The 21,106-nt window shown below is 38.9% G+C and overlaps 2 protein-coding genes across 14 annotated transcripts in view; one reads left to right on the forward strand and one right to left on the reverse strand.

Moving 5' to 3' along the window:
- The window catches only part of LOC148399406 (multiple PDZ domain protein), a 150,665-nt gene that overhangs the window by 70,046 nt on the left and 59,513 nt on the right, over positions 1 to 21,106 (forward strand). The gene's annotated exons all lie outside the window — the stretch shown is intronic.
- The window catches only part of adgrl3.1 (adhesion G protein-coupled receptor L3.1), a 114,005-nt gene that overhangs the window by 64,831 nt on the left and 28,068 nt on the right, over positions 1 to 21,106 (reverse strand). For all 13 annotated transcript variants that reach the window (XM_088373944.1, XM_088373943.1, XM_088373951.1 and 10 more), the window contains exons 3-4: positions 16,393 to 16,512; positions 9,954 to 10,167 (exon numbers count right to left, since the gene is read on the reverse strand). In XM_088373944.1, the coding sequence (XP_088230070.1) occupies positions 9,954 to 10,167; positions 16,393 to 16,447 (269 nt within the window). In that variant the 5' untranslated portion in view covers positions 16,448 to 16,512. The remainder of the gene's footprint in view (positions 1 to 9,953; positions 10,168 to 16,392; positions 16,513 to 21,106) is intronic.

Genomic DNA, 21,106 nt, shown 5'->3' on the forward strand with positions numbered 1-21,106 from the left:
AGAACATAGTATGGACATGGTAAACACATAGTGTGGAATGGAACGATTATATACTACCGTTTGCTTCTTTTCCATTTTAAAGTATGGTTGTGGGCAACTGGGAAAATCATCCCGCATCGTTGGAACGAACATGCAAACAAAAAAATAACGAAGACCAAAAAATGCTGTTTATTTTGGGCTCTACATACTTGCTAAAATAGACAAGAGTGGAAAGCAGTTGTTTTATATTAGTCTACATATAGTGTACAGTTGAGTAAAAACTTTTAAGAATTAAGTTATAATAATAATTTTATTTACATTTTTTAGTTAAATTCAATAATTAATAATGTTCTATTTATTTTTAGATCCTTCTCCCTTCCTATTAAAACTAAATAACTTGCTTAATTATTTATTAGATAAAGAAACTGTCTTTACTTCTGGCTAATTAAATCTTTGACTGAATACCTAATAAAATGGTGTAGTTTGTGTTATCAGCATATGCCAACGGTAAAACGTAAACACTGAGAAGAGTCATGGCAACCCAGTAGAGGTTCTGTGCCTATTAAAAAGAGCCTTATGTGGGGACAGACGCTCGAGACCAAAGATTTTAAATAAAACACTCAAAATCAAACCACAACCTTCAACGGCCCATGTTTTTTCTGATAAAGTCCTACAACTAATTATAGCAAGAATAGAAGCCTACAATTACAGGAAAGCAAGACCACACAAAGTTGTCCGTTCACTGATCTTTGAAAAAGTAGCACTCAATACTTCACTTTATAATGAGCAGGACAACATCAATGTGATGAATTGCATTCAGAGATTGTTAGCAGGGAGACTTGTACCACAAGTCGACACCCATTACTTGTTTGCCTCCACTGGTAGAATTACCAAGAGCTTTATGCCCAGCTGTTTTATACACTTTGTATCTGTGCTGTGCTGCGTCGTAACTGCTCTTTATATGCTACCATTAAAGCAATATTATGTACCAACTGTACCTTAAAATAACATTTTGAATTAGGGAGAGTAGTGTTTGACTTCATAACCAGGGAAAATGAGCATCATGCAAAAAGGCTAACTGTAATTCAGAATGCAAAAATATTACCAATGTTTTGTTGTTGAAATGCGTAGAGATACCTGGGAATTTGCATTTTAAATACAGGCAGACACTGAAGTGTCAAACATGTTTATTCAAACGGCACAAAACCAAGAAACTGCATTATTATTTTATCATTTATTTTATTATTTTATATTATTATTATTGAATTGATATATCTTTATTTCAAACATATTTAAAATAGGAAAATTAGGGAAAAAATAAATCTCTCACATTATTATTATTATTATTATTATTATTATTATTATTATTATGAAGTCATCCACTGGAAGACATTTAAACATGCTGGTCACTACAATACTGCGATGCACATATTTACTCTTTATTCTATCGGCCACATTGTGCCACACTTCCTTCCCACTGTATTTTATCAGTTGCTACAACGTAATGTTACAAAGATAGATACATTCAGTTCAAACTATCCACAAAACTGCAATAAACGCACACTTGACATCATTCTTATGTGAAGCCTTAAACCATCTCCCAAGGTTAAAATCAAACATATAATGTGACACATTTTGAAAACAAATTAAGTCACAATCCTCACACTGGGAGACATTAAAGTGTGAGGACAGAGCAGATGGAAAAAGCATAAAAAACAGTGCAGTTGGTGAAAAATCACCAACGGAAGGGGGCAATGCGATTATCCTCAGGATCCTCCAGCCCTTTGGGACTCTGACAAAGTCATTTGACAGCAGACAGGATATTTACTGTATGTAGCTGTAGAATAAAAATGCAGTTAGGTTGACCATACCCTCACTCTCTCACATCCATACCTCCGATGCTATTACCCTTATTTCCGCTTTATTACCTCCCTGATGTGGTGTTGTGTTGTTTGGAAATGGACAAATGGAGCGCTGCATGTCGAATAGCAGCAAAAGATTGAAGTGCAGAGGAAGCACTGCAGGTATTGTGATTGGCAGCGGTAAGAAAAGGAGACCGCGTGCACGCGTGTGCATGGTTGTCTAGCAGGGGCTAGAGTGAAGCGTCACATGCCAGCACCACCAAGCTGTACTTATAAAGAAATGACAGATCTCGCACATTCGGAAACACCAACACACTCCTGTACGATCCCAGAATGCATTTCTGTCAGCTTTGGTACAGCCTGTCAGACAAGCCACAGGTAAAATAATGTTGTTTTTCCCAGTGGGAAACAGCTTTGAAATGTGTTACATTATTAATGTTTGGCTGGTGGATGTCACTCTCGCCCAATTCTTCCTCCTTCTTTGCAAGCATGTCATTTTTGACATACAACATCCGATGCATTTCAGACTGGGCATGCCACATTTGCTCTGGAGGTTTTACAGAGTATCTCAAATGGAGCGGGGAGGAAAAAATTATAAGACATATGGGCATCGTGGATAGCGTCCGTGACATTAAGCACTGCGAAGAAATATATAAGCGACGTTATTATGGTGTCAGCATCTAATTCAATTTGTGGAGATGTGAAGTGATGCACTCTAATTAAAGTAATTTGTCAGCAATCTCCAACAGATTGTTTTTCCAATGCCGTAACTAATACAGGGTTGCAAAATGCTTAACAGGTGGGCATATAGCCAAGTGTAGTTTTTCCAGCTCCGCCATCCTCCTCGCCTCCTCAAATGGTAACCATAGCAACCTCCCCCTAGTCTGATCCCAGGACATACATAGTTTTCCTTCTCATTCCACCACCTCCACTGACATCCCTGCGCTTCTCCTTACATCAGTGTGTCTGGGCGCGTTGCACTCTGCAAAAACACTTTTTCTCCACGCTTTAATCCAAGACCACCTGCCTGCACAGACTCTAAATCCCCTTCAAAGCTCAAATACAGCTAACGTGTCAGACAGTGAGGCTGCTCTCTGCAAGGCAAGTAGAACACCAATGCGAGTCAGTGCCGTGTCTTGTGGGATTTTTGTCAAACAGATGCACCAATGTGCATTTGCAATTGTGTGTCCCGACTCGATTTTGCAGGTCATATAAGCGTCAAAGCGCGCCATCTCCGCCTGCGTTCTTGACTCAGCCCAAATGTGTCAGACGGTCAATTTATGCACAATGCCCTCCTGTTGTTTGTTAAAAAAAAAATCTTCCCACATGAAAATAATGTATTTGCAGGTTGTCAGATACATGCCAATGTGTTGCTAATTCCTGCTGATTCCTTTTGTCATAAAACTTGAAATTTGACCTCGTACACAGAAAATAAGAATACTTGCTTTTTCATTGAATGGTAAAAATTGCCATAAAACTGGAAATTTGACCTCATACACAGAAAACAAGGATACAGATCTGTCACTAGAAAAAATATTTGCTTTTTCATTGGTAAAAATGCTTCAGGTTTTAGAACAAACTTAAGGCCCGAGGGCCAGATATGGCCCCGCTATCATTGTATGTGGCCCGTCAAAGCAAATTGGGACTCAACTTAATGTGTCAAACTAAAATTGCAAATAGTTTTTACTTTTGAGAAAAAAAAAGACATTACTAGCAATAATTCATCATTTCAAAACATCTGGACAGTTTTACTAGCCTCTGATTGCAAAACTAGTTGTTCATCATCTGTTGTAATTTGTTAATATAACTACGATGCAGCACGCGATAAAAAATAGTTTGACACATTTTCAGCACAGAAATTATATGCAGCCATCATGTTTGTAAACTAATTGTAAATCATTTGAAGCTTTAGGATTGCACCTGCATATCTGTAAAGCAATCGTCTTCTGCATTGAAAGTAATTTCCAGCCACAATGGCATATCTAACAAGATGCTAATGATTTGTGTCGTTAGATAGCAAGATGGAGCTACTCCAACAACACAATTAACGACAAAAAGGTTAGAACGCATTGTTAAATATAGCACAGTACAATAGCGAGACTGTGACACACACACACATTAACACCTGTGACGAGGTAGTGTGCTATTGTGTCTGCATTGAATAGTACTGTACTCTACGTGCTGTAATTACCATCCTGAGCAAATGGTGACAGTTAAGCCCTCAGGATGCTCCAGGCCATTCGGTGCAGATTTGGCGGCATAATATACCACACGTACACATCTCCATACGATGTAGGACATTTTCAAACACAACCTCATTTGCTGATGTGCACAGTAGTTAGCACAGAGAAGAGACAGAGCTACTGTAGAGTATATAAATAATACGAACTGAAAAGAAAGTTAGCAAGACCCAGAGTTTCAACTCCAGCATCATTAATCATGCTTACAGTCATAATGCAAAAAATAAATAAATAAAAATCTGGAAGAGGTTTTATACATCTTCTCTCTGAGATGGATTAGAGTCAAATGGAGAAGGCAGATGAAGTGCACGCACATCTGAAAAGAAAATGCCAGACAGGAAGGCTGCAGAGTCCACCGCTTATATATGCAGTGTTGGCAGCCTGCAGCACATGGCTCACGCTATAGTCCCCCCCCCACTTTGAATCAAGTGCTTTTGTAGAATTCAAAGCGCAGACAACTTCAGAGGGTGCCATACAGTCTCCGGTGTGGATGGTTCAAATGTGTGCAGAAACGCCTCGAAACATATAGCAACAATATATGAGCAAGTAGAGCAAATGATGTGTATCCCCCGCCCCGATACTCCACACAGGTTGGATGTGTGTGGTTGTGTGGGTTTTAAAGTGCCCCGTAGTACTTAATATTGGGCTTTGGCGCAGGGTCATGTGTGACTGCGGCCGGGCACATTTGGGAAAGATAAGGTCGAGGATAAATACAAGTGGCGTTCTACTCCTGTAATAAGCCCCTACACCTCAACCTCAAAACGATGTCGCCCAGAAAGAGGCAAAGAGAGCGAGAGAGAGCAGTAAAATGTTATAAAAGTTCAAACGGAATGTGATAGTGAAAGTAAAACACGTTTTCCGGGGCAAAGTGATCTTTATTTTCTATTAAAACATAACCTAAAATGGCTATGAAGTAAAATTATGCTTTAAGACAACCAGTCTACTATAAATGCTTCGGGTTACAGGTAATCATTTTAAATAGTTGAGTGACAGCAATATCCAGCATTGTAATTTTTTCTTTCATCACAGCCAAAATGATTTTAGAGCAATACTTCTTCAGGAGGAAGAAAAGAGTGATTATTTTCCTTCCTGTCGTAATCATAACTACTTGACCATATATTATTAAAATAATAATACAATCATGAAAATATCGACATTCTTGTCACAAAAGGACACCATGAACAGCAAAATATAATTTGCAAGATTATAAGAATATATTTGTGTTTATGTGTTGTGATGAACAACAAACAATTTATCAGAATTAGCCATCTTTGTTGTTTACACTCCAACACTCAAATTGGGAATATCAGAGTGAGATAATCCGACTCCCCACCTTCCTTGAACACAGCATTATTGTCAGACATGGCGGAAATATGCAAAAGCTTTTCCGGGCAATTACGATTCAATCCTAAAAACTGCGTCTACTGGCAACTGGCTGACAATTTTGATGACATAAAAAATGATTGCTTTTTTGTTTCTTCATCCATTGCAATTAAAAAAGAAGCATCAGAGAGAAAAGAGTATTTTAGTCACACATAAGGGAAGCTCTCCTCGTATTGGCCCAACCAAAAAATACCAATTGATTATTGCAGTGGACAGGATTGCAAAAGCAAGTGTGTGTCCTGTCAAAGTTTGCTTGTGTACTGAGGGATTGCTTGAGGTAGAAGACTTGAGAGACAGATGCAAAGAGGAGTGAGGAAGAAAGCGAGGTGGGGGCCCTGCAAGGTGACAGAAGGTGGGAGAGGCGACGCGTGGCTGTCGAGAGAAAGTCTGTTTGAAGTCCGCAAGTAATTTTCAATCCCGAGAGCAGTGAGGGGAGGTAGCCGAGTGGAGTGAGTGCGTGGGGTGTGTATGACTTCGCATTGACCATCATGTCCACACTTTGCGCCTCAAGTGGCTCGTCTTGAGAGAGAGAGAGAGAGAGAGAAAGAGAGTGTGCTGAAAGGTGGTCGTGTAGCACTCAAGTATTGGTAAGGGACAAGTGGAGCATTGTGAAGCGTATCCCGAGAAGCCATCAGGCTAGTTTTATGTCAACACAACAGCATCACTTGAAGGCAATGCAGCATTTCTGCGTGTAGCGCTTTCCTATAGTGCATCATTGAACTGCAGCAAGAATAACACGCCTCCATATAACTCCCCCTGGAGATACTTTAATGCGCACTCAACCAAACAACGCCGACGATTTAACCGTCGTGGCTTCTTTGAAAGACGCTGGGATCCTGATTTATAAAAAAAAAAAAAATAATAATAATAAAGGCAGTGGAGGGAGAAAACGACAACAAAATTATCGGTAGCCATTTTGCTTCATTGACCGGCTCAAGTGATGCCACTATCACGCTTAAAACAGATTAGGCGTAACTTTCATGGCCGCCGCTATGTTTCAACCTTCAACCCACCAGGTCCCAAAGGGGAGATAATCTGGGAAACGCTACGATATCAGGTCCTCTCCGGGTTGCCTGAGAAGCCTTGTGAGACCCTCTGGAGATATGAGGCTTTGATATCAAGACCAATTATGTGGTACAGGCACACACTCGCACAACAAGTATGCACATAAAACACACACAAGCTCTTTGGCCTTGGTGAGCTGGAGGAGGGACGATATGATAGCGAGGAAACACTGGGCAGGCGGAACATGCTCTGATTTTATCATTCAGTCGAGTTGAATTCCAACGACAATATACTTGTACAATGAGAGCATACCAGACTAAATGAGGAACATGCACAATATTTCTGTAATCTTGTTGGGCTTGTTTGTAGTCAATGATAATGTAGATCATAATTTTTAAATTGGTACTTTGAAGCAATAGCGCGGCTTATTTGATGACCATAGAAAAGATTTCTGTTATTATCCATCATCAATCGGAGTAGCAAAAACAAAGGATAATAATTATGAAAACAATTAAGAGCTGGATGACTTAACATTTGTTTCGGGGGGCTTTATTTTAAATTATTAAAATTTAAAAGGAATAGCTCAACAGGTTTTCATATCAATATCATAACATCTTGTGTTATTGTTATGATAAAATGTTACAATATTTTTTTTTTTATTTGAATTAATATATTCTAATTTCTTATTGCACTCAACTAAACTGTTTTTTAAAAGCCCCATTGAAAAGGCTAATGGTCAACGTTTCTAATTCATTGTTTGTAACACACAAATGTTTCTCTCACACACAAACAAACACACACACGCACGCAAACAAACAGTGAGTACTGGATATGTGCTAATGTGTTCTTGGTCTGAGTCACCTCTAACGTAGTATCCCTTAAGATTTAGTTTGGCCTCTGGCTCTGCTAATTGGAGCTTAAAGTCTGGAGTAGCCCCTGGGCAGTGGAAGCTGCGTGTGAAACAACATGAATGTGTGTGTGTGGGTTTGTAAATGTGTGCAAGTAAATTATGAATTTCAAGTACAGCAGAAAAAGTGGCCACACAAGCTGCTGCTGCCAAAGCAAGTGGTGACAGGAAGGCAGGCCAAAACAGTCGAGTAGAGTCACGTGACAGACAGGTGGTTTGATGGAGATACATTTTGAATTTGGTGGACATGGGAGGGGGAAGCTTTGGTGTGGAGGTGTGGATAAAAGTAGCACAAGTGGAAATAATGGAAGGATGGGGCTTGATGTGAGGAAATGAAGTTACTCATGGTGCCATAATGAATTAGTTCTGTCTGGACATCCTCATTTCACAGAGCATTGCTTTTTGTTCTGCTATAATGTTCCAGTTACTTCTCATCAAGCCTCTTGAGCTAGATTTGCACAGCAGCTCTAAATGCCCAATTATGATTTAGTGTTTTTTATTTGATTGTTTTTTTCTATCCCCTGATTACTTTTACCTTTAAGTGGTGTATATCTATTATCGTTGTGCATGTATTTACTGAACACCAAAACATTACAGAAGCAAAAGTGACAGCATAAATGTATCAAACATTAATTATTATTTAATAGGAAATGCCTTCCGTCAGCTAATTAAATGGTGACCTCCAAGCATTCGATGGGCTGTTTGGGCGGATTTTTCTATCTCATGTCAACAACTAGCAGGTTCTGACATCCAGATCACAACATTCAATTTGTTCATTTCCACTACGGTTACACTGACGGATAATCGTTTCATATGGAATTTTCAATTCACATTTAATCAAGGTCATATATTCCCACTAGGCCACCGGTAATCCTTCAAGCATTTTCTTTTAAAACACGTTGATATATTTGTAGCTCCAAGACCGCAACCCTGAGCTCAAATGATACTTTGTAAAGCACAAACATCCACCAAGGCCAAACAACAATACCACTCAGCACCAACCTGGAAATTATTTCTCCCCCGTTTCCACTTCAATAGAAAAATAAAGATGGATCAGCCGTAAAAAAAGTATTAAGAAAAAGAAACAAAATAGGTGATATGGTCCACACTAATAGGCTACAGTAGCAAATCAAGTAACCATTCAGAAAGAAAAAAATAAGTTATTATCAATCATCACAATCACTTATGAAATTCATAACAAATTTTCTTCCACACCAACAAAATAGCAGCAGCAGCCCTTTGGCAGGGGTAATAACCAAGCCTTCGACAACTTTTGTTCAACTGCAACAAGTGTAATTGCATGGCCCACTTGTCAGTATCTTCAAAAATGTTTCGCCAAAAGATTGTTATGTTTTGATGCATTCACGGTGTGAATTGATTTCAGAACAAAAACACCTGCTTTAGTTCAGGGGAAGATGATGAATTCTTCGGATGAGCTCAGCTGTTTATGCCTCCGTATGCACCACTGGCATCTACCAGTGACTCATTTATGGACAACAAAAACGGTGCGGGGAGTCGGTGAAAAGAAACGCTTGCAAGAAAAGTACTAATGCTTCTTAAAATGTGACAAATAAGGCCGTGCAGAAGAGCACAATTTACTTTTGGTTTTACATTATACATCTTCTTTCTTTTTTGCCATTTTAGCAGGTATGACAGGGATGTTGCCGTGTTGTGACATTTCTATGTTGTGTTTGTTTGCTGTCAACTTTGGTACCGTTAGTTAGCATGTGGGAAGTGTAAAATTTGACACTGATACTTTAAGAGGATGAATACAAAATGAGCATTTGACAACACGCTGGCTTCTTTTGCTCGTATCGGATGGCAGGTGTTTTATTTTTTTAGTGTCTCTGTTGTGTCACTTACGTTTAAGTACACTTTTATTTACATATAACGGACATGAGGGAAATTGTCATCCAATAAATTATAACGAGTAGAGTTGAAGAGTTGAGGTTTTTTTCCTGCTGATTTATACTAGTCATAAAAATATGGAAAACATACAGAAAATGTAGCAATGCTCAAAGTCCTGAATGTTACTCCACACCGCCTTTAAAAAACTGATTATGCTTGCTTGCATAAAGGAATCTTCTATATAAAAAGAAAAATACATACGTTTCTAGTCATCTCGCATTTTACGATACAACTCTTTTATTTGAGCTCGTAAAATCTAGTAAAATTTTGCTGGTCTACTTTTCACACACTTCGACTGGTTTGTTGTGAATTTCAAAGCAAATCATATAAAGAAGTAATGCGGCCCAGGGATGAACCTCTTATTTGTCAGATGATCAAAAAGTTCAAAATATAAAAGTTTTTAAGATTGCTCACACTTTGATAGGTGAGAGATTGAAAAAAAAATAGATAACGGTGCAAGACATGTCTTGAACACATTTTGAAAAGAAATCCCATCTAAAAAATCTATAACGATAGATAGATGGATAGATGGATAGATGGATAGATATAATTACATTTTTAATTAATTTGTATAATTATATAGTACATTATTAATTTGTATATATATTTACTCATTTTTTTATTAATTTGTATATATAATAATAATAATAATAAAAAAGACTCACTGACCTGAGTGACATGATCTTGTAGGCATCAGGCAAATAACACCGAGTGTTTTCCATCTGCGCCGGGTCCGAGTCGCAGATCTTGTCATCGGTGCGGCCATAGTTGGCGCTCTCAATCATGATGACGTCCGTGCCAGGGCAGCGGAGTTCAATGGGGTAGGATTCACACGACAGCTCCCGCCGCACCACTGCCATGGGGATAGGAGCTCGGCTGGAGGCTGCAATACACAGCAGGAGTCATTTTGACCGGCACACTAAATACAATGATTCTTTTCGCAAGCAAGAAGTGTTACGGTTCGTTCATTTTAAGAGTGATTATCCATTTGAGAAACAGCAACTATTGTTGACAGCAGTTTAATTTTCTGGCGATTAAACAAATTTACAAAAGATAACTCAAAGTTGCTGATTCCTAATTATGCTCTCTGGCTTCAGATTCAATGCAAACTTCCACGTTCTCAGCGCTTAAATAGGAAACATGTCACCGATCCCAGTGAGACCCAAAATGACTGATCTGCCCCAGATCTTCTTTGGCTGCTGGTTTTCACTCCCTTGATTTTTAAATGAGTTGATTTGATGATGCTCTGTTGGCTGACGAAACATCTGCCAGACTGTATGAAAAAAAAAAAAAAGAAGCAGCGGTTTGCTGCTGACGTGGTGTGTCTGGATTTTGTTTGACCTGGATTTAATGCATTTTTTGCCAAGGGGGGAAATGCATTGTCTGGACCTCCACTAAAGAGAATTGGGTAGGCTTCGTAATTGACTCGACATATGCTCAACATAGTTATCCTCAAAGTCAAGTCGGCAGAATCTTTTTATTTCTGCTGCGTCTGTTGGATTAACTTGACACTGGAACATTCTTTACCAATGATGTTCAAATCTACGCCCACCACCAGCACCATAACATAACCTATAGTAATACTCTCATGACAGTTTAATGATGTGGCAAATATCTCAAACTGATGATGTGTGCTTGAATGTTCCAAGGGGAATTTTGGTTGTTGTGGAATAACTTGGATGTTGTTATTCATTCTCCTTTGAGTGCAAAGATCCCTGTGAGCACCTGCTATCATCCCTTGATAGATGAGACTGTTGCTGAGGTACTCTGTTTTATCCGTGTTACCAATGAGCCACGACCAGCTGTGCCATTCCACTTGAAATATGGATCCCTTCGTGATGATAAATACACTAATCAACCACACTTGCAGTTTTAGCTTTTTTTTTTTTAAAGGGAAAATGCTCAGTTTCACATGTTGTTGGTTTCTCGTGTTGTAAATTTATACTGTGACACATGGGATTGTTTTGTATTTTCACGATCAACCACAATCAGATTTTAAAACATAGGAAAAGCCAGATGTCCAGTGTGATACACACCAGAGGTTGTATTTATTTATTTTTTAATGCATGTTCAGTTCGATAATTGGTGTCGTTTAACATCTATTTTGTTGTTGTAGTAGTTGAACATATTTTAAAGACTACAAAAAATCAATACTCTGCGCTCTGCATGCAGCAAAAAGACAAAAAATACAAAACCCAAAAAAAAACGTCCCTGAAAAGTGAGGTTCAGCAGCAACTTTCTTGCGTTTCCTTTTCTCGTAACCATAGCAACCTCGTCATCCCTCGCTTTCCCATTGGTTGGACGAGCATCAGGGTTACACAGATGCAGCGAAGAATCTGAATGAGCTCAATGACACGCTGCCCGGACTTTGGTTAATGCTGCCCTTCACCACTCTGCCTGCACCCCCCCCCCCCCCCCACACACACACACACACACACACGCATTGGCAAATGATGACATGTAGAGACATAAATTTACGGCTTGCATTGCGCAATATCAGCGTAGCTCTCAAGGGCTCTGCATTGATAATGGCATAAGATGGCTCTGAGATAAGACTGATATATAAATGACATTTACTGAAAAGGTCCTCTCTAATGAACACGTTCATGCACGCACACACACACACACGCATAAAGACCCAGAGGCTATCACTCAACCTTCAGCACAACTTCTGAAAAGACGTGTGTCTTAGCAGTACTAGAAGCTTTGTGTTTGTGTGCACATAGTGGGCCAGTGGGTCATTACTGTGTTAATGTGCATTTCCTTCAATGGATTTATTATGTCTTAGTGAGCACCAATGTCACTTTTGAAGAGAGTGGTTAATTGAAGCGTGACACGATCAATATTTTGTATTGTGATGTGGCAGTGTAGAGTGGCTTTGCTTTACATGTTTGCAGGGTCTCCACTAGGCCATAATAAGACACAAACACCTCTTAACTCAAATAAGAGGTCTTGAAATTCATCGCAAGGCAGTAAATGTTGTTCACCAGACACGATGTCCTGTCTCGTCTTTTTTTTTTTTTATTAGCAGCTTCACCTATAAAACGGTGTTTAACACGCCTCTCAAAAACTCATATTTGTGTCAGTGGCATAACCCTTTCTCTGTACAGGAGATCCGCTCGAAGTCATGCGTGTGAGCACACACACGGCAAGGTGTGATCGCATGTTAATGTGTCAGTGCCGATGTAAGTGGTGACACAAACTTGGCAGCCGCAGACGGCACAGACAATCTTATTTGGACGCTCTCGTCGCCTCGGGGGACTGAAACAAAAGGATATCGATTTTTACATTTGGGCCAAGAACAAGAGAGTGGCAGATGAGGTGAAGAGATGGAAAGGAGAAGGCGAAGGTGAGGGAGAGGAGGATATATATACTTATAAGGCGATTGCCTCGCTTGGACTGCCAAGTGTTTTTGGCTTTTGTTAATGTTTGAGCAACGGATGCAAACACGGCAAAAGATATTTTAAAGGGTGAGAGTGCGCGGCCGCCGAGCAAGTCAAGCAATCACTTTGATGTTGCTTGCAGCGGGAACTCTACAATAGAGGCAGAAGGAATGTTTTGCACATTTCTCTCAACCTATTCAATACGTGTCAATGGATGAATGAAATTATCACATTTTTGCCGCACTGTTAAATGCAAGGTCATCAACATCAAAAGCAATTAGAGACTCGATGGTAATTCACGGGCAAATATATAATATAATATAATATAATATAATATAATATAATATAATATAATATAATATAAATATATAATTTCATTTGTGGGAAATGATATTGTGTACATTTTATTTTCATCTTTTTATGATATTCCAAAAGAGGATCAACCTCAACAAAAATTGTTCAGAGGAGAAAAATGTCAAACACTACACATGAATTATGCAGCATTGAAATTCCAGTCATTTAAGTTAACTTGATGGATCTGCAATACAACTCATCTTCACATTAGCCCTTGGTCATTTCAGTTAATAATTAATATTTTCTTGAGATTAAGTCTTATTTGGTCATATTCAAAGAACTTTACTTTAAACATTGCCCGTACAAAAACCGTTCAGCAGCAACTATAATGTTATAACCCATCAAGGGGGAAGGTTCTGATATTCATCACTCACAAATGGAAACACTGACTAAAAATCAAGTTAGATTTTTCTGCTCCTCATCTATTGTTCTCTTTTTCTCACAGACGTTCAGGGACATAGTGTATTTGCATAGTTTCTGAGGATGGATTTGATATGCTCTGACAGACTTGTATTATTTTCTTTCTTTGCCATTTTAGCTCCAAGACAGCATCACAGTATCCTCAGTCAATTTTTGATGGAATCGCATTTTTCTAGTTCTAGTTTCATTTTATTGTCAACCAATGAAAAAAACAGCAGTGAGGTGAACTATCTAACAACAGCCTGTGTGTTCCTCTGTCCTGGACCAGACAATTTATGTGTACTGCAATCTATACAGCTATAAAAGTTATGAAAGAATATTTTGGAGCTGAGATGCAACATATTATAGAAAAACCATCCCCACATTCCCGCATGTGCACTTTTATAGAGGCGAGACTTTTCTCTTCAATGCTCCCAAGTGACTGAAATGCTGCCTCGGTTGAGGCAGGAAAAGTGCAGCAGCTTTTCCTTACATTGTCAAAAAACTACTAAAATCACATAAATCAGCCACCCTCCCACCCCTAAAAACACCCAGAGTGACATTTGGAGGTCACAGAAGTGACCCTTTGCACACATTACAATTTATTTTAAATCAGTCCCACATTTACACTACTTATGTAGTCTCCATCCTCATGCTTTTTTTATCATATCACAGCTAAAAGTCCTTGACTTTGGCCAAAAATGGCACATAGCACTCCCGCCGCGGTGATATGCCCCTCTTGTTTTTTCAACTCACTTTTGAAAACTTTGATTTATGATGTGGCATGGTAATTGTTAAACTACTGTGTACAGGAAGGTCAAGGTTGAGTGAAGTTGTTGGTTGAAGTTGGACAACATTCAGCGTCATGTTTGCAGAAATAAACTTGTTGTTAGAGTTCAGGCATAAAGGACCTTTTGTTGAAGGAGGTTTTAGGGTGGCAGCTAAGTTGTGACAAAATTTCACTACTCAAGTGTCACTATTGAATTCAACTTCTTTGTTGTTTTTTTTTTTTTTTGGCACACTGAAAATCTCACCGATTCCCATTTTCTGGTGATGAAACTGAAAGTTCAAATTTCATGAATCAGTTGTTTTTTCGACTCTTCTAGATGCCGCTGTTGATTTAAAGAAAGGGGTTTAAGAAATGACAAGTTGGTGTGATTTCAGCCCTGTTGAATAAAGAGGAGTCCAAAAAGTACAACTGGTTCATGAAGCAAATTTGAAGCTTCGTTATCCCAACACTAGTTATCATTACTTATAGTATAGGTAATTCTGAACATTAAACATGGATTTAGTTGTTTCTCAATTTATAACGGTACTTGGTCCTTGTCCCCCATGAATTACTGTATTGTCTAAACAATGCACAACATCTGTAACAATCCAGACAGAACTAAATGTAACTTAGAGCTTCTGCAAATCCCCCAAACTCCAATTGTAGAACATTACATGAGATGAACAGAGAATGAACTGTATCGTAACATCAGTATTGTGTACAAATGCATATTGAATCGGTCTCAGTGATGAAAGTGCAGACTCTTAGTGAATGGATATTTTTTTCTGCCACTTTCAGGAAGAATGCATCGCTTTGTAAGTCATTCACTGCTGAATTTCACACAGGCAGCGTAGGATCGATTCTCTCACAGTGACCACAGTTATGATTGTCAATGTCTTGTGGTTGATTGGCAAGTGATTCAGGGTGTCATTTGGAATAGGCTACATCTCCTCGCCATGACCCCGAGCAGTAACAAATGGATGGTTGGCATAGTTTGAATGGGTTGATAGATATTGGAGACCAACCTTTGCTGGATCCAGTTTGCTTGGGATCCTTCTATGGATAATTATAGAAGTAGAACACTGCAGTGATCTACATGGGTAATGTCAAGCATGCATCCCTTGGCCTAATGACAAGCCAAGGCTCTGTGAAGAAGAAGATGCCGTGTCCTCAAGCAAAGGGTCTTTGTTTCAACTAATCCTGCTTAAGTATCAACAGCATCATTTGCATATGTCAACTTATTCTTTAGACATCGATACAAATGCCTTAGACTGGCACTAAAACTAAAAAAACTGTTTTGAAATGGGACCTAGGCGTATATTTTATTTCATCATTTCATGAGCATCCATGTCTGCAGTGTGAGTATGCAGGTGCAAGTGCACACACTAGAGACCTGTGCAAGTGTGTTGAGCTCATCCGCAGCAGCTTTTCTTCACAACGGGGTGATTGACAGAAGCCATTAATGGGATTAAGTCCAAGAGGGCCAGAGCTCCCTCTAGCAGACATCAAAGTGCAGCAGCAACAGGGGGAAATACACAGACAAGCGGCTGGGGCATCTGAGCACTTGCTTGTAATAACTGAAGCATGGGAAAAAAAAAAAAAAAGCATCGTCATCCCGATGCAAAATGGTGCACATTGGTAATCCTGCACCAAATTAAATTTAAATCGGTTTAGCAAAAATGTGCTCATTATTGCAGGGGAAACTTGAAATGCCTTTTGAGCATCATGAAAGGGATGTGACAGAGAGGAGAAATATAATAATAACTCCAATATCAATACAAAGTCAATGATTCACATGATGTGTCATTGTCAAATCGCCTTTCTGTATAGTCAAGGCAACGTCCAACCTCCCTTTTCATATTTCCCCAAGTGCACGTCATGTAAGAGTAAGTATACAATACGTATGATTGATTGTGCTTGTTATTGTGAACCGTGATTAACAGAAGCACGGTGGCCTTGCATGTCATCATTACAGAACTCGGCTCGAGGCTTCCTGTATGTGGAGTTTACAAGCGAGTTATCTTAAGTGACGTACCACCCCCAAGTATGAATGTGGCTAGATTTTAAATCTTTAATGAATGGTGGTTGATAAATGGTATTGAAATAATACATTTTTTCGGTTTGGTCATTTGACATACATAGTAGTGAAGCGATGGAATTTTCAGTCCCTTAAAGATAGTGAGGCTTGTGTGAAAATTCTTACCGATGGCAATGGGAGCAAACAAGATTGAGAGGAAGAGGAGGCATCTGGTCCACATGACGTTCGGTTGGCCCGGAAGTAGAGGAGGATGTACTTCCTGCTTTTTACAACTTATTAGCAAACCTGAAAAATAACCCAAAAAAAAAAAACATTGGTCATGTGTTTATGCTTGTGTTTATACAATGCAAAGGTGTAAAATTGTATTGAAAATAATAGAAAGAGGTTACAAAATATTAAATGCAATCTTGATCCAAGTAATTGCAAGCTTGGAGGATTTTTAATGAATTTTCATTTGCTAGTCAAACATTACTTTCCACACGCTTCTAATCCTCAAAGCACACTTGGGAATGGTAAAAGCCTTTTTAATAATGCATCATAAAAAAAAGAAAACATATTTTTCTGCTCTGAACTGTAAAAACATACAAACACTAAACAGCCTCTGCCGCTTACCGTCGTCACACATAACGACTCATAATTTAATACTAGTGTGCAATATGTAGAAATTGAATATCAACTGTGTGTGGAGTGTGGGGAGCAGATGTTTAAAAGCACACTAATACTTGAAAAAAATAATCGAAATGACTCGGTGGGCATGTCTCTGCAACCGGAAATTATCTGATGTTGCTGTATTTACAGGTCTAAAGTTTATTTAGTTATAAAAGATTGAAGACAGTTTGAAGCACTAATGAGAAAGTATGCATCCCACAATTTCAATCTGTCTGCCAAAAAAGAATGTTTTAAAACAAGTTAAATGTTGCAATCGTGCTTCAATCTCAGTTTCGAGTCAGCTTTAAAGTCAGCTTTGAGTCTAATTATGCAATCCACTATAAACAATAACAGGATGGTGGCTGTTATTTTTTTTTTTTGCATCATTTCTCCTACTGTTTTCAAAACAGCCATGGATTTGTGCTGAAAACCGAGCAAGGCATCAATGCAACATTTTTCTTTACGTACTCTCAAACTGCCACTTTCTAACCTCATTGATCTCGCATTCCAATTAAAATAAAATGACCATTTGCGGGAGCGTTTCAACAATAACGGCAGCTCAAATGCCTCAAAGCCTTCACAGGGAATCGGAGAGGAGCACGGGCAGGCGCATGGCACAGATGGAGCAAAAGCAGCAAGTCAGAGCCATGGGAAATATATCATGTGTAACAGAGACTATTGATCAGGGTGACCAAACAGTTTGAAGCCCAGCAGAGACTAAGAGACAGAGTGCATCTCCATCATGTCATGCTGTGTAGGCAAATAGCCGCGTTGCTTCTGCTGCAACTATTAAGTGAATAGCAGGTTTCTATTTCATATATTTAAACTGCCAAGCTGACACGTTGACCTTCTGTAAGCACCAGAGACATGCTGTATATGCATAATGCATCCCCTGAGTAGCCGCAATGACAAAAAGCTTCATGCTGGAGACAGTACAGAGAAGACGTGTGCACACTTGAGATTGGGTTTAGCTGGGAATGGTCATCTGGGTTTTTATTGACCCTGTGCTTTCTCCAAATAAATCTGAAAAATGAAAAATTTGCTTTAAATTGGGGTAATAAATTAGAATTAGCACCTGGCAGCTGCATGAATACTTGACCTGTCACCGATTGTTGTACATCCATATAAATCGGGAGGCCATGCTGTGGGGATGTAGTAATTGTGTCAACTTTTGACATTTTGGAAAAAATATATGACCTTCGTTCATTACTATATCTGATAAACCACTTATGGTGAATTTTGACAAAAGTATGTAAAATTATTTATCAGGAGTGAAATGGGAAGGTCAGTAGTTTGGGTCAAAAAATGCTTGAGGCATAATTTTTGTGCTAGCAATTTAGCATTACCATTTGTTCATACGCAGCCAAAATGGTGAGGCAAAATTAAAAAAAAATAATCTTGTCACCGACAATAACACGCTGACATTACACTGATGGTGTTAGAGAGACGACTTTGAAAAATGACTATAGGACAAAATTGTGTCAAATATTTTCTGCATTTTGATTCATAATTGAAATGGAGATACCAACGAACACATTGGTATGCACTGAAGGCTTGTGCTGAAAATAGAGTCTCTTAAATATTGATGCAAATCTATAAACGTCCTTTCTACAACTTGCCAACAGCTAAAAGGGCGGAAGAGAAAATATAGCAACCATTTCCTTGAATGCTTTGAACGTCTGTCAGTCGAAATTGAAAATCGTACGTGTAATAATGTAACTACTCCAGCCTCATCAACTAAGGCTTTCTGCTAAATCATCTTGAACATGACCTCCGAGGCTTTATCTCCTCTACGACAAGGTGATGTTTCTTTTGGGGCCTCATTTAATATCTTCACTACCTGACAAATCCCTAATGGCACCAACAATAGGCAAGCGGCGTATTCTAGACCCGTTTAAACAACTCAACAAGCTGCCCCATTTTGATTGATTGCTTTCTAACTCACTTGAACATGAGCAATCTGACCAGCTGTCCCTCGGTTAGACACAGGCGGTATACGCTGACATATGGCCGGACGCCACCAGCCGCAGCATTCCACTGTTCCATAATTCAAAAGCTATTCTATCACTCCGTATGCTGCTCGACCACTGTCTCCCCCCATCGGTTAATTAACCCTCTCATTTCCACCGCGCTTGACTTTGCACACAGGAGCAATTGAATGACAGCCTCAAGCTAATCTGACTTTAAATCATTCAAGTTCATAATTCACATCAGTCGGATTCTTACACATGCTTGGCTAATTATATTGTCCACGCTTGATCGTTGAGCATTGTTGTGGTTTGGCAATTCAGCATCTTATGTGTTGATCGGTTTCCATATGATGAGGTAAATAGGCAGTAATGGTGCTAATCAGAAGAACATATGTGTTGTGTTTACACGGTCTGTCTAAAGGTTTGGCAAATACTGTGAGCTCCATCTGAATCCACTCTGTGTTAAATTGATGAAGTAACTGAGGTGTTATATTAGAGATGAGTGCTGCATCATTAAGCCTTAACTAGTTAGTTAAACTGTTTGTTGCGATTGAAAATATGAAATATGGCAGGTTGAGGTTTTCAAATGCTTTGTGTTGCTGGCGTGTTTTAAGCCACAGTGGAATTGCAAAACACCTTGGATTTTGAATAATGTCTCAGCATAATTAATACATCACTGGAAAAAAATGGTTGAAGTCATAAAATTTTATTTATTTTAGTGTTTGCACAAAATAAATTCATCTGGATCCATCTATTTTTTTTTAAACTATACATCCAAGAAAATGTAGACTATATTTGTACTTGAACAATCTATCTGGATCCATATATTCAAATTTAATTCATTCAACACATTTTTTTTTAAGTGTAATTGTAACATTGAGTCCAATCAGGATGTTTCTATTATTTATTCAGGTCTCTTCAAATAGTTTGCATTGTGATTAACGTCTTTGGATACTCCTAAAATAATTCAAACATTGTTAATAAATCTTTTAAGATACTTGGAACCAAAGTATTCATATCTTACAGTAAATTAAAATGGTTTGGGAAATTTGAAGACAAACTCAACCTTCGTCTCCGTCCAGATTCTGTTCAGCTTAGCTGCGGTATTTTTGCCTCTGTTGCACACATCTGCTCAAAGCATTTTGAAAAGTAAGTCGAAATGACAAAAACAATGCGTCTGAATTTATAATGCATAACCCAATCGTCAATATATTGCATGCTCTGGGGAATTAGTATTTATGTCCTGTGTACGTACATATGTTCCAGCCCTGAATAATAACTCTTTGCAGGCAGTTGCCAGGGCCACAACACTGACAGAATAGATTGCAACCATCTATGAACTAATTGATGTTGTGCAGATTCTGTGTGCCAAGACGATCTGACCCTAGCGGTGTGTTCTTGCGCACTATCCCCTAACGAGAGAGTACTGTCTGTCGCAGAACTCCTCATTCAGGGATTCTCTCTTCCACTAATGAGGGCTGACCGGACTAGGCTACCTTGTCAACAGATGTCACATACACACACGCAGACGTTCGTGCATTCACAGTCTGCAACACACATGCTTATCGCTAGGAGACCAGATACCCGACCCCCCCATATATCCCCCTCCCCCCTCATCCTTGCGGCAGAGATTCTCAAATGTGCCCATGCTGTGTTTGCTAACCCAAGCTGTATCCAAATCTCAGAATAATGTTGCATGGTAGTGATTCAACAAATTCCATCATTTTCTCCTTGCTTCTATTTATATGTCTTTCCTAATTAGAATTAAATCAAATAGCGGAATTCAGTCGTGACAGACAAGCATGCACATAATTAGCAAAGCGCAAGTTTCAGAAACAATTGCTCAAAGTGCTTGATAACAAATTGGTTATTGTAATTAAAGTGCATAAAACAAAATGACAGAAGCAATTCTAGTTATTTTTAATCGGTAAAACGTGTATCGCGTATTCTGCCTTTGCGAAGGAAATTAAGATCAGATTTCACTGCCACTGCATGAGACATGTTAATTTAACACGTTTCTTATTGTGACTGTGGTTTGCATTATATCGAGATGGTTCATTAATATTGAGGTTGGGGTGGGAAAGGTTTTGCAATATTTCAAACAGATGGCAGTTTTCTGTTTTCAATATCTTTGTGGTTGTCCCCATTGTTATTTGTGAAGCTGCAGCTGTTGTAAAATAAGATATTGTTTGGTTTTGTATTGTATTGTTTCACATCACAATGCCTTGCACCTCTGCAAGGGGGCGCTTGACACCAAATGC

This window comes from Syngnathus floridae, chromosome 4 (assembly GCF_059516105.1).
Source record: "Syngnathus floridae isolate MCC-2025c chromosome 4, RoL_Sflo_1.0, whole genome shotgun sequence".
Lineage (NCBI taxonomy): Eukaryota > Metazoa > Chordata > Actinopteri > Syngnathiformes > Syngnathidae > Syngnathus > Syngnathus floridae.